General features: G+C 43.4%; 1 protein-coding gene across 1 annotated transcript in view; it reads left to right on the forward strand.

The window, feature by feature from the left end:
• Positions 1 to 12,845, forward strand: part of AFG2A (AFG2 AAA ATPase homolog A) — a 202,726-nt gene that overhangs the window by 50,050 nt on the left and 139,831 nt on the right. Inside the window, exon 14 of the mRNA XM_056855033.1 lies at positions 12,343 to 12,469. Within this exon, the coding sequence (XP_056711011.1) occupies positions 12,343 to 12,469 (127 nt within the window). The remainder of the gene's footprint in view (positions 1 to 12,342; positions 12,470 to 12,845) is intronic.

Below are 12,845 nucleotides of genomic sequence, written 5' to 3' on the forward strand. Positions count from 1 at the left end.
GATCTTCAGATTCCCTCTTTATCAACCTTTCCCCGCCCAACAAGGGAAAATCCATGTCACAGGCAGCTATTAGCAGAACCATCACCAAGTGCATCTCTCAGGCCTACAACATAGTAGCCTACCAGTTCCCCCTAGAATTACTGTCCATTCTGTCAGGAGTGCGGCTACCTCCACCGCCTTTGACCGCAGGGCCTCAGTGGAGGAAATTTGTAAGGCTGCAACGTGGTCATCCATATCCACATTTGCCAGGCACTAAAAGTTAAACCTTTACGCCTCGGTGGATGCCGCCTTCGGCAGGCGGGTTCTCCAAAGCGTTCTACAGGATGTCTAACCCCCCCTATTAGGGGGCAGCTCTGGTATGTCCCAATCGTAGATGCCCTTCTCTCTCAGAGCGAGAATGAGCCTTGGATACTCACCGTGAAGGCTCCTTCTGCTCTGAGATACGAAGGGCATCTCCCCGCCCAGACCTCCGGGTTTAATGAGTACAGCACACTAGGAGGGATTGTACTGTCATAGTTAAGAATTTTTTAACTTGCGAGTTTAAGGCATTACTTCATTAGTTCCATAACTTCCTTATTGGCCTTCTGTTACCTGGCTATGTACTTTTTATGTACTACTGTTGTGACGTTACTGTATATGCTGTTATTCCCTGTTCTTCATTACCTGTTCTCTGAGTTTACTTCCTTCCTGGGGGTCTTATGTGAGAGCCCTTAATTTCTCGGAAAGTTTTAAACTGGAGAAGAAAGGGGACGTTTCTCAGGAGACAGGAAGTGGGAGTGAAAGTTTTTTAAGTCCTGCCTCCCGAAGCAAGCGAAGACGAAATCTCGGAGCAGAAGGAGCCTTCACGGTGAGTATCCAAGGCTCATTTTCAGTGTTTCAGGGCTACTAGCTTAAAGTGACTTTTATCACTTCTTGAGGATGTCTTCTTAGGTATTCTAGTTTGATTTGCTTCAGAACAAATCAGTTCCTGAGCTAAACTGAGAAGATCAGGCTTCTCCTCCTCCATGAAAAAACTAACCCACCAAATTATCCTGTCAAAAGAATCAGTTGGAGTACAGACATTTATCACTGGATGAGTTTAAATAGTTGCTCAATAAAAACAGCATCTTTTATTTCTACAGTATCTTCCCAGAAGGATATTATTGTTACCTAATATATATGGATATGGCTAAGGTTAAATATTAATCATATGAATGATATTAATAATTAATTATTATGTCTGTCTTGAATATAAAGAAGTGAATAGCTCTGAACTGATACATTTCAGTAGTTTTTATGGATACTGTTATTTTGAAAAAGTGAGTAAGATCTTACTATAAGTCACTGTTTACTATTTATACTGCTCTGTTCCATGTATAATAAAATTTATTATTTAAAAAAAGTAACTTAGGATACTTAAAAAAAGTAACTTAAGATTCCCTGATAAGGGAATCTTATTCTTTTAAAATTTCTAATGTATCCCAGCAGTGCCTTGACAATGTAAGGACAACTTTTTCCAGGAGACCTTTCCAAATGTGCCTTTCCATTTGCTGAAGTTATATCTCACATCACCTTAGTCTGCCTGAGCTCTTTTTACACCATGTCATTTATGTGATATAGAACTGTTTGAACATGTGGAAGGCGAGCTTTTGCAGATGGAAAGGGAAACAACTACAACTCAATAGTAAAACTATACTTGTTACATATGATCCTGTGCTATGCTCTATCATGACAGTCCCTTAATGGTCACTAATTTAGTGGTAGAGAAGTCTTTAACACTGCATGTGTTCACTTAAAAGCCAGTTGCTACCAAGATAGCAGGACGGTGCTGCTGCAGTCGTCTTGTTTGGGGGCTTCCTAGAGGCACCTGGTTGGCCACTGTGTGAACAGACTGCTGGACTTGATGGACGCTGGTCTGATCCAGCATGGCTTTTATGTTCTTATAGTTCTAGGATGGTATCTGGGAAGTACCATATCCTGAAACAGACTTGTGAGAGCTCTGCACACTTACAACTCATAATTTATACTGTTTCCAAAACAAAGTACTCGAATGCTTCTCCGTAAGCAGAACTCTTCATAGATCCACTCCCCACGTTTTCTGCATGCCAACTTTGTTCATGTAAACTGGTATCGAATCTTGAATTTGTAAGGACTTTTAGTTATTTGAGTCCTCAGTGCACTTTCTGTTGGGGAGAGAAAGAGGGGAAAGGCTGTTGCTGCATATGAGACTGATTAAATATTTTAGGGCTTGCTAGTATTCCAACCAGAAATCCCTGGTATTGTATTTAAATATTGATATAATGTTCTGCTGTAAGTGGAATCCAGACTTGTGTCCACATTGTAGCCTGTAGTACTTCCAGATTAAATTTTAGTTGCTTCTATAGTAGACATGATTGATTACAGTTTTCAGCTTGATTAACTTTCAGGAATGCACAAAAGGAAAAACGCTGAGAAAAACAGAAAGAAAGGAAATGGAAAATGTACTGTCAGGTTTCTTCTCCAAAGACAGCTGCACACAAGCAGAATAGCATAGCAGAATATTAAACTTGATTACATTTCTGTTACGCATGAGCACAGCTTCACAAATGTAAAGTTTCCACCCTGATACAGATGGCATAGGCAGTATTGTTTGTATTAAAGTATTTGTGCTGGAGCCCTTAGGATATCTGTGTATTGTTACTGTGTATATTTTAGCATTCTAAAACTGTTTCTTAAAATATAATGTCTACTCTTCATGCTCTATTACAATTAATTTGCTGGGTGAGAGAGTTTCATCCTTGATGTGAGTGTGATACGCAAATAGTGTGCACTGCATACAATAGAGAACTGGTCTTCAACTAGGGTTGCCAACTTCCAGGTACTAGCTGGAGATATCCCGCTATTACAACTGATCTCCAACTGATAGAGATCAGTTCACCTGGAGAAAATGGCTGTTTTGGCAATTGGACTCTATGGCATTTAACCCTTCATGTATCCGGCATAAGTTGGGACTGATTCTGTTGCCATTTAGAGGACTCATACAATTGATAACAAGTGAGCACAAACATTCTTCCTGTTGCTCATTGAGCGTTCAGCATAACTGGCGAAAATGCTAGCCTGATATGAAGCTTGGTTTGATGTTACTGAATTATAGGCGGCTGATGAAGAAGTTTGGAAACAGGTTATAAATTACCAGATACCTGTACTGCCTATTATTGTCATTGGATGCACGTCGCTGTTGTACCTCCATTATTGGACGTTTGAGGACTGCAATGCACCTAATGGACTTTAATTGCATGAGTTGGACTCTTAACACATGAATGGTGAAATTGAATAGTATACAAATGGTGATATTAGTACATGTTGCTTTAATATATGTTGTTATATTTACAAAGCAGAGACTGTAGTATACTTTTGATTATTGTTTAAGAGAATTTTGGCCATTGGGGCTGCAGTTTTTGCACTGGTGTTGAAGGCAGCTCGAGTCTGTTTTGGTATGGAAAGTAGGGCAGGTACCCTAATTGAGTGGGAAGGTGTACTTCATGCCTTCTGCCTGCTCCCCACTGTGCATCATTGGGCAGTGCATTACCTCAACTGGACATCGATGTGGTATGTCCATTACATATATATGCTCTCTATTTGGGAATGGATTAATCTGGGTTTTATTCATTTTTACCAGGGAAAATTGTAGAATGTAAGAGTGAATCTTTCTTTTACAACTGAAGCAAAATAGCATACGTTTTTAGATCTCCTTGGCAAGTTTCCAAAATACATTTTTTCTCTCTGAATGAAAACATGTATGCCTGTTGTTGGCTGTTGCTGTTATTGAGACAAAGTTTTAAAAAACAAGTACTCTAAAAAGCCGTGTCCTGCCAAAGACATATTTCACCAGCATTTGTGAGGGGAAGGAAATAAAACAGTGTGACAGTTAATTACAGCCATGACAGTTGGATTGAAAAGACTGACCTGGCAGGTGTGCCTTGCTGACAGCTTTCCTCCTGTGAAAGCCCTGACAGAAATGTCAGACTCAATAAATTCTTCAGACAATGTGGTTGGGGTGACTTTAGTGTGGGAGTGTGTTGGCAGGCAGAGGGCTTTGGTATTTTAGGAATGTTTTACCTCAGTAGCTTCGGGAGAAATTAGGAATAATGGTAGAAAAGTCTCCTTAAGTTAAGAGGTAGCATGTGTTCCTTTCAGAATTATTTTACAATACCTGCAAGCGATTCCCAAATGAAAAGTCTGAATCTGAATAACTTAATTGAACTGGCCAAATATTTTTCTCTCCCCTACAAGAATAGCTGGTTGGATTAGGGATTTTAGGTGGACTTTGAAAAGCCATATGCTTTCTAAAACCTATTTCATTAGAATTTGTGATGGCAAGAGACAAATGTCTTAGTTCTTGCAGTACCATTAACATTTATGTGCATTTATGTGCAACAGATTGATTTTTCTTTCTTTGCACATAGCTCTCACATTTCTGTTACAAGGATGCCCGTTTTTGTGAGTGTTCTGTAGTGCAGTGTTATGTTCTGAGGTTGCCAACACCAGGTTGGGAAATTCCTGGAGATTTGAGAGTGGAGTCAGGGAAGGATGAGGTTTGGGTTTTTGTTTATTTGGAAGAATTATATGCTGCCTCTTCAGGAATCTGCTTAAGGTGGCTTACAACTGTAAAACAAATCCACTGAAAGGCAGTCATTTAAAAAAAGACCCAGGCCAACACCATCAAAGCACAATCAGTAAAAAACAGGCGAGGGTAGAGCAGCAGCATAAAATACACACTGAGTAGGCTAAAATGATCCTTTGGTTGGAAACAGACCATGAAACATTTTTTAAAATGTGATAAGCAGCACAGTGCTCCCTTCCAGCCCCTTTTGTGATTGGTGCATTTTTGTTCGTTTTTAATTTTAGGAGGTTCTCCTTAGCTGTGCAGTCTTAGTGCTGGATTGTTCATCTAATTGTGTTTTTAAGTGGCAAAACCATGCAGAGTTACTTTCCCTCTCTCTTCTCATGGTGCTTTTGTATCTTGGAGGTGTCTGTAAGTGACAGACACCTTTCCACCAGTAGGGATGTGTTGAGAATTTCATGCATGAATGGATGTCACCAACAAATAATTTCAAAGCAAATTTGAAAATAGGAAAAGAAAGGACATTTCCTGATTTCTGTTTGAGTGCATAACACTCCGACATAATTTATACTCTAAACAGCCAGAAATAGAGTACCACATGTCTGTTTATTCCTGAGGTAATGGTAGAGTTGCCAACCTCCAGGTGGAGTCTGGCGATCTCTTGGAGAGTTGGCAACGTTAAGTTGAGGTAACCAGGCTTGTGTTATTAATAAAATGTGAAGGTTAAAAAATGATCAAACTATGTAATTTTCTGTATAAAAATGAACTTTTGATTCTGGAATAAAAATGTGTATTCCTGTGAGATCCCTCCCCTACCATCACTGCTGTAGTGTCCCTGAACTATCCATTCATGAACACGATAGGTGAATGAGAACAAAGCCTGTGTATACATAACTTTAGCTTCACAAGGCTTGTATTCGCAACTGTTCAGTCTGCATTTTTTTTACCACCTTGTTTTTATCTTCACTGTTGGTTCTCTAGACTTGAATTTGTTGTTGCTGGACAGGTGGACAGAGGCGAATGCAAACCACACACCCACTGTCTTCTGTGCAGTTTGGCACACACTCAGTTTGTTGATAGGAAACTATTTTGCATCCGTGTGTGCCTGATTACTATTTCTGTGGTGTTGGGATGATGACATCAATCTTCACAGGTCAGGTAGAGGTGAAAATATGCTGCTTGGCTGGATGCTGGTTTTGTAAATTGGACTGGAGGGTTAAGCATAATTTATGTGTCTTGAATTATGCTTGCGTCAAAATCCAGGCTGCCTTAATGAGCGTTGCCTGCTTTAGTTTGAAATTCTTGCTGGGAAATCATGGGAAAATGGAAAAATGCATGCTTGTATGTCACCCTTCAGATTAACAGTTTATGCAGAGCTCAAACTTCTGAGCACACATGCTGCTGACGCAGTTCTGGAGCAACTGGCGGAGAAATCTCCTGCTATAAATGTCTGTCTGTCTGCATTTTTATAGGATATCCTGTTAAGCCAAAAGGGCTTGTTTACTTGTAGGAGTCATGCTAAATATGGTGTGTAATCTGACAGCTGAGTTCCACACATAAAGGCGAGCACGACAGATCGAGACAACACAGAGGTCTGAAATTTATATTGGTATCCCTACTAGCAACAGCCTAGCACAGCAAAGGGAATACAGTGTAATTGTGTAGAAAGCGATCAGAATACACACACGACATTTGTAAAATATCATTATAGAGTAGTGCAAGAAAGTTTGCATTGCTGGGCTCCTGACCAATAAGCAATAGGAAATTGATTGTGTTGAAATCCCAGTAGGACCATATTTCTAGCAGTTATCCAGACGATTGGGAGGAGTTTTTTTCTTTCTTTTTTTTGCATGTGTGTGTATCCGGATACTAAATTCTGTGACTAAGTATTTGTCCTCTGTTCCTACTTTCCACCTGTTCCAAATTTTCAGCTTCACTTAACAGTTGTTCAAGGGAGCATCTGCCACAAACTGCATTCTTCCAGGACGCTCTTTGTGCTGCTAAGCAATCTTCATAGATAACCCCAAGTGAAGAAGGAGGGAGCAATCCAGCCAAAGTTGATGGCTTAATTCTCCATTTAGTAGGGCATGCGTTTAACTCCCTGGTGGTACAGTAAATTAGCTTTAAAATGCTTTACTTTGTATGGATTGTACTTTAATATTTCACAGTCTATGTTTGCATCCACTGGCTAAAACAGCCTATCTCTACATATGTGAGGTTATCAACACTCTGTTCTTCTCTGTTCTTCTATTTCACATGGGGCCTTGCACAGGTGTCGGGAAAACAGTGCAGAATCATGCCACTAGAGTTCATCTTCTGTCTCCAGGTGACTGACATGGCTGGTACTCTAGTGCCAGTCTTTCAGGTTTAGCATTTTGGATTAGTTGAAAGGAAATGTGTAAAACTGTTACATAATTTGTTCTTGAGAATGCTACTCTTGTAGCATTATTAAAGTATGTCCCGGGTCGCCCTCCCACCCGGGCTCCCGGGACGGCCCGGGAACCCCGGTCCCAGCCACCATCGACGGGGGGGGGGGGGAAGAAAGACCCCCGGAAACCCCCCTTACCGGGGAAGGAGCCAGGAGGGGCAACAGGCAGAGGCCAAGCCGGTCCTCTTCCGCACGCCCCGGCAAAGGGGCCGGAGGCCCACGCGGCCGACAATGGCCCCGCTCGTCAGCTGATGAGCGGGGAAGAGACGGGGGGCCGGGCCCCGCGAGCAGGGTCCAACAGTCGTGGTGGCGTTCTGGGGCGCCTGGGACGAGAGGCGAGCAGAGGCCCCAGGGAGGCGCCAGACCCCGCACCTCTTGGCCGGCAAGGGGGGAGGAGGCTGCAGAGGCCAGAGGGATGCGGACGGCAGGCGGGCCGGCGTGGCTTCCGTCCCAACGACCAAAGGAGGGTCGTGGTGGGGTTGCGGGAGGGAGCAGGCATGGAGGCCAGGAGCCCAGCATCCTGATTCGCCCAGAGCTTGACCGGCTCAGGGCGGGCGGTAGAGCTCGGGCCGGACAGAGGCGGGGGCCCCGCCCGCAGGCGGGACTACTGGGATAGGGCAAACCAGAGAAGAGGGAGGGGTTAGATATAACCTCGGGTTGAGGCGGTTGGAGGGAAGCACAGGTGGTGGAGGGATATAAAAGCTGGAGGGGTGGAGGCCGATGAGGATGGCTGGAGAAGCTCACTTCCCATGTCGGAGGAGCGAGCAAGCTGGCCAGCTCAGAGGAGGAAGGGTCGTCCTCCGCTGAGTGGTCTGAGGCCGAGGAAACCCTAGCGGAAAAGGGTTGGGTTCACTCAGGGAGCTTCAGCAGGGTCAGTCCCGCCTGACGGCGCAGGGGTCCCGGCTGGGACGCGACAAAGTATTATATACCTTATTAAAATACATGTCAAATGATAGTGTGGCTAGAAGAGTATTTTAGATTTGCTTCTGCCATTTTGTACCTATTATATGTGTTTTCAAATGAATAGGTTTAGAAGTTTTAATTAAATGCCAAATCACATTTTTAAACCCATTTTTATATGTTTTTTTTTAAATAAAAGCACAAGAAGACTCAGTTCTTAAGCTACTTCCAAAAGAAATTTTTCCAAATGTCTCTTTCTTTTTGAGGTTTAACCTTTTGGCGATATCAAAACATCATACGCATTTAACATCTGGAGCAACAGATGTGCAAACTAATAAGGAGGTGGCTTTATGGGTTAGTTGGCTACTACTTAATTTGGTCTTATTTGATGGTGATGGAAGAAGTGAAACGAAAGTTGAAAACTGTAGAAGGCCTTCACTTCACTTAACATTGCCTAACAGGGTTTCTTATCCCATGTGAGAACAGCTGCTTTTACCATTTACATGTCAAACCAGATTATTTTACTTCACTATAATATTGTATTCATCTTCCAGTGCTGGGTACTAAGCAAACAGTCCAGCAACTTCTTAAAGTTACAGATGCGTCAATTTAAAATGAATCAGTGTACTAATCTTGATTCTCAACTAGTCCTATATCGACATCATCATAAATTACTTACTGGCTTCTGACGTGCTAGGTTCCTGTGTTAATTGGGTAGGTGGGTTTACAGTCACAAAACGTGTGATATTGAGGCCTCAGATTTAAATAGCTTGCTCATTTCCCATGCCACTTTCCCCCTGATGGTTCATTCCATTAGGGCTGTTGACAAAAAAAATTGGTAAAATTCAAATTTGGCAAAATTCAGCCCGTTTTGATTCGGGAAATGCCAAAGTCTAAACTCCCCCGATTCGGATCCGTGGAATTCGGCATTAAGTTTGGAGTTTGGGGGGAAATTCGGCCGAATAAAGCCATTAAAAACAAATTCTGACCCAATCTTCACAAAACTTGGGGGTTCTTGCAAGAAGGGTCCCCTCAAGCTACACTGAAAGTTTGGGACCTCTACCTCCAAAAATGTCCCCCCCCCAGAGCCGCGGAAAGGTGCGAATGTGCACACCCCCCCACTGGGATCTCTCTCTCTCACAAACAGACACTCTCTCTTTCTCTCCCCGGGCTGCGCAGCAGCTGAGCTCACGCACTCAACTGCGACTGATTGGTCAGAAGAAGACTCGGCTTGCCACCATTGGCCGCGGGAGAATGCTGCTAGTTGCTTACTAACTGACGGTTATGCTGCTGATTCGGAGCCCCCGAATTTGCCGAATTTATTTGGCAATCGCTCGAACTCGCCAAATTCAGCTTGTTGTTTTCCCGCCTTTTTTGAATTCAGTTCCGTCCAAACTGAAAACCGCCAAATTGGGGGAAATTCGGCTGTTTTTCGGTTCGGGACGAACCGAATCGACAGCCCTACATTCCATTTAACGACATTGGAACACGTTGCTTAGAACATGTAAGTCCATTTGTGGATGCAGCCTGAATTCAAACCTGAATCAAGACTGAATTCTCCCTAGAAGCTAAATTGAATAAACTGAGGCAGTCATAATTTGGTCACATTATGCGGGAAATAAAGAAAAAAGGCTGCACTAGTGGGCAGGGAAAGCAAGGTCAAGAGTTTATCTCTTTAAATCCCAGAATTTATTTATCTCTTCTAGATCTAGAAGAGCTATATAAACTCTCAACACTGCACCTTGCTCTCACAATATGAGAAGACAAGACTCATTGGAAAAGACAATAATGCTAGGAAAAGTTATATAACCCCATCCAAGACAGGAGAGATCTCAAATCCCCAGTCTGCCTTTCTGCTAACCCAGGGAATCTCTGTCTTGTCAAGGTTAAGTTTCAGCTTGTTCACCTTCATCCAGCCCATTACTGACTCCAAGCACTGGTTTAGAACAGCAATAGCATCCTCAGAATTAGAGCTGTGTATCATCTCCATATTGGTGGCACTGTAGCCTGTAACTCCTGATGACTTCTCCCAGTGGCTTCATATAGATATTAAATAGCATGGGGGATAAGATAAAACGCTGCAGAACCCCACAGGCCAATGGCCATTGGGCATAGCAGGAATCCCTCAACACTACCTTCTGAGACCAATCCCCAGATAGGATTCGAATCCCTGTAACACAGGGCCCTTTAGTCCCAGTGCTGACAGGTGGCTTAGTAAGATACTATGGTCGATAGTACTGAAGGCTCTGAGAGATCCAGCAGAACTAGCAGGGTCACATTCCCCATATCTAGTTTTCAATAGAGGTCATCAACCAAGGTGACCAAAGCGGTCTGTGTTCCAAATCCTGGCCTGAAGCCAGATAGAAATCGGTCCAGAAAATCAGTATCTTCCCAGAACTCCTGACGCTGAGAAGCAAGCACCCGCTCTGATACCTTGCTCAAGAGTGGGAGATGGGAGACTGGCTGGAGGTTCTCCAACATAGTAGGGCTCAGAGAGGTGTTTTTTTTAAAAGAACAGGTGTAATCACTGCCTCCTTAAGCAAGGGCAGCATAACTCCCAATCTCACGCAAGCATTTACTACTCTCCTTACCCACTTGGCCAGTCCTCCTCTGGTGGGTTTTATCAGCCAGGAAGGGCAAGGGTCGAGAGCACAGGGTGGGAGGTCTCACCTGTCCTAGGATCTTGTCCACATCCTTGGGATTTGCAAGCATCCATATAAATCATTTACCAGATGCCAAAGGTACATCTTCTGAATATGCATCTAATCCAAATGGGATCTGGGCAGCCCTACATAGAGTGCATTACGGTAATCTAATCTAGATGTAACCAGGACATGCACCGCAATGGCAGATCTTTTGTGCCCAGGTATGGCTGCAGCTGTCTAACCAGTTGAAGCTGGTAAAAGGCTCTCTTGGCCACAGCTACCACCTGCTTATCTAGCAGTAGGCCTGGGTACCCCCAAACTATGGACTTGTTCCTTCAAGGGGAATGCAACCAGATCCAGAATGGATGACATCTTAAATCTCGGATCAGACCTTCCACTTGCCAATAACACTTCTGTTTTCTGAGGATAAAGCTTCACTTTATTAGCCCACACTACTCCAAAATGGTTTCCAGTTCAAAGTTTCTACAGCCTCCTGGGATCAGCTGGAAGCACGAGATAGAGCTAGTGTCATCTGCATATTAGTGGCAGACCAGCCCAAATCTCTGAATGACCTCACTCAGTGGTTTCATGTAGATGTTAAAGAGCATAGGGGATAAGGTGGAACCTTGAAAGACCCCAAAGGCCAAGTGGTTGAACATCACTCCCCAGCACCATCTTCTGAAACCTACCCTCCTGGTAGGACTAGAACCACCGCAGAATGGTATCTCCCAATCCCATCCTGGATAGGGTGTCCAGAAAGATATCATGATCAATGGCATCGAAAGCCATGAGATGTCCAGGAGAATCAACAGAGTTGCACTCCCTCTGTCCATCTCCCTGCGGAATTCATCCACCAGGGCAACCAAGGCTGTTTTAGTCCCATAACCAGGCCTAAACCCAGATTGGAAAGGGATCCGAAACAACTTGGCTTATCCAGGAAAGCTGTGAGTTGTTTAGCCACCATCTGTTCAATCACCTTGCTCAAGAATGGAACATTTGAGACTAGTTGATGATTATTGAGAACCCTTGGGTCAAGGGTAGACTTCTGTAGAAGAAGATGCACCACAGCCTGTTTCATAGCTGGGGTGACCACCTTCCTCTCTTAAGGAAGCATTAACTACTTCTTGAACACAGCTACCCCCTCCCCCCAATGATTTAAGTAACTAGCAAGGGCAAGGGTCATACAAGCATGTGGTAGTCCTCAAACTTCCAAGGATCCTGTCCACATCCTCCAACTGAATAAACTAAAAAGTATCACACACAATTGGACAAATCAGCATCCAACTTTGGCACTGTTAACGTAGAGTCCAAGTTGGAATGGATATAAGAGATTTTATCTGCAAAGTACTGGGCAAAATGGTCACAGCAGGCCACCAAGCAGTCCACCTCCTCCCACAGGTGAGATCCCAGTGGGCCTCTGACTGCCCAGAACAGCAATGCTGGACTATACTGTGCAGACTCAACAGTGGGTGGAAAGTGTTGTTTCTTTGCCACCATCAATGACATGGAGTATGCTCTAAAGTGAACTTTTGCCCAAATTTTATCGGATTCATCCTGAGTTTCTCCCCTGTTGCTCTCGCCATCTCCCCTTGTATTTTCATATAGCTGCATCACTGTATATCAGGCTTTGCATAATAACATAAGTAAAACATGCAGATCTCTGCCACAAGGAGAACACAATCTAAATTTAGAATAAGTTAGAGTGAATTTTGCAAGTTTCCTCTTGCACTTACCACTTTAGAAATGGCATTCTAATGCTATGGTTCTTATCTTTTCATTTCTGTTAGTTCTTCAAGTTCTGGGAACGTGGCAGATCGTGTCCTGGCACAGCTGCTGACTGAAATGGATGGCATAGAACAGCTCAAGGATGTGACAATTTTGGCAGCTACAAACCGACCTGATATGATAGACAAGGTAAGAGAACTCGATTTCTTTTTGTTTAGGCATCAGTTAATTCAGTTGGCTAACTTCCTATTGACAGTACTGAGTTTAGGGGGTGGGGGTGGGGAAGCATGGAGCAGTTTCTGTCAAACGTAATGTAATGAATACAAACGTTCAATAATGCGATTACAGTCATTTATCGTACACTTTGCTGTTTCTTAAGTCCAGCATTGTGTTTGGGCAAATCTCCTGAATAGATTTGTCTGTGTTGCGGAGAGCTCCCCCACCCCCAACTAGATCATGTAAGTACAACTCACTGTGTAAACTGTAGCTGTCCCATGAGTTTCCTACCTGCAGCCCATATCAATGATATTCACTGGTAGGGGAAATAACGCTTTGATGGGCCAAC

Source organism: Euleptes europaea, chromosome 9 (assembly GCF_029931775.1).
Source record: "Euleptes europaea isolate rEulEur1 chromosome 9, rEulEur1.hap1, whole genome shotgun sequence".
In the NCBI taxonomy this organism is placed as follows: Eukaryota; Metazoa; Chordata; class Lepidosauria; order Squamata; family Sphaerodactylidae; genus Euleptes; species Euleptes europaea.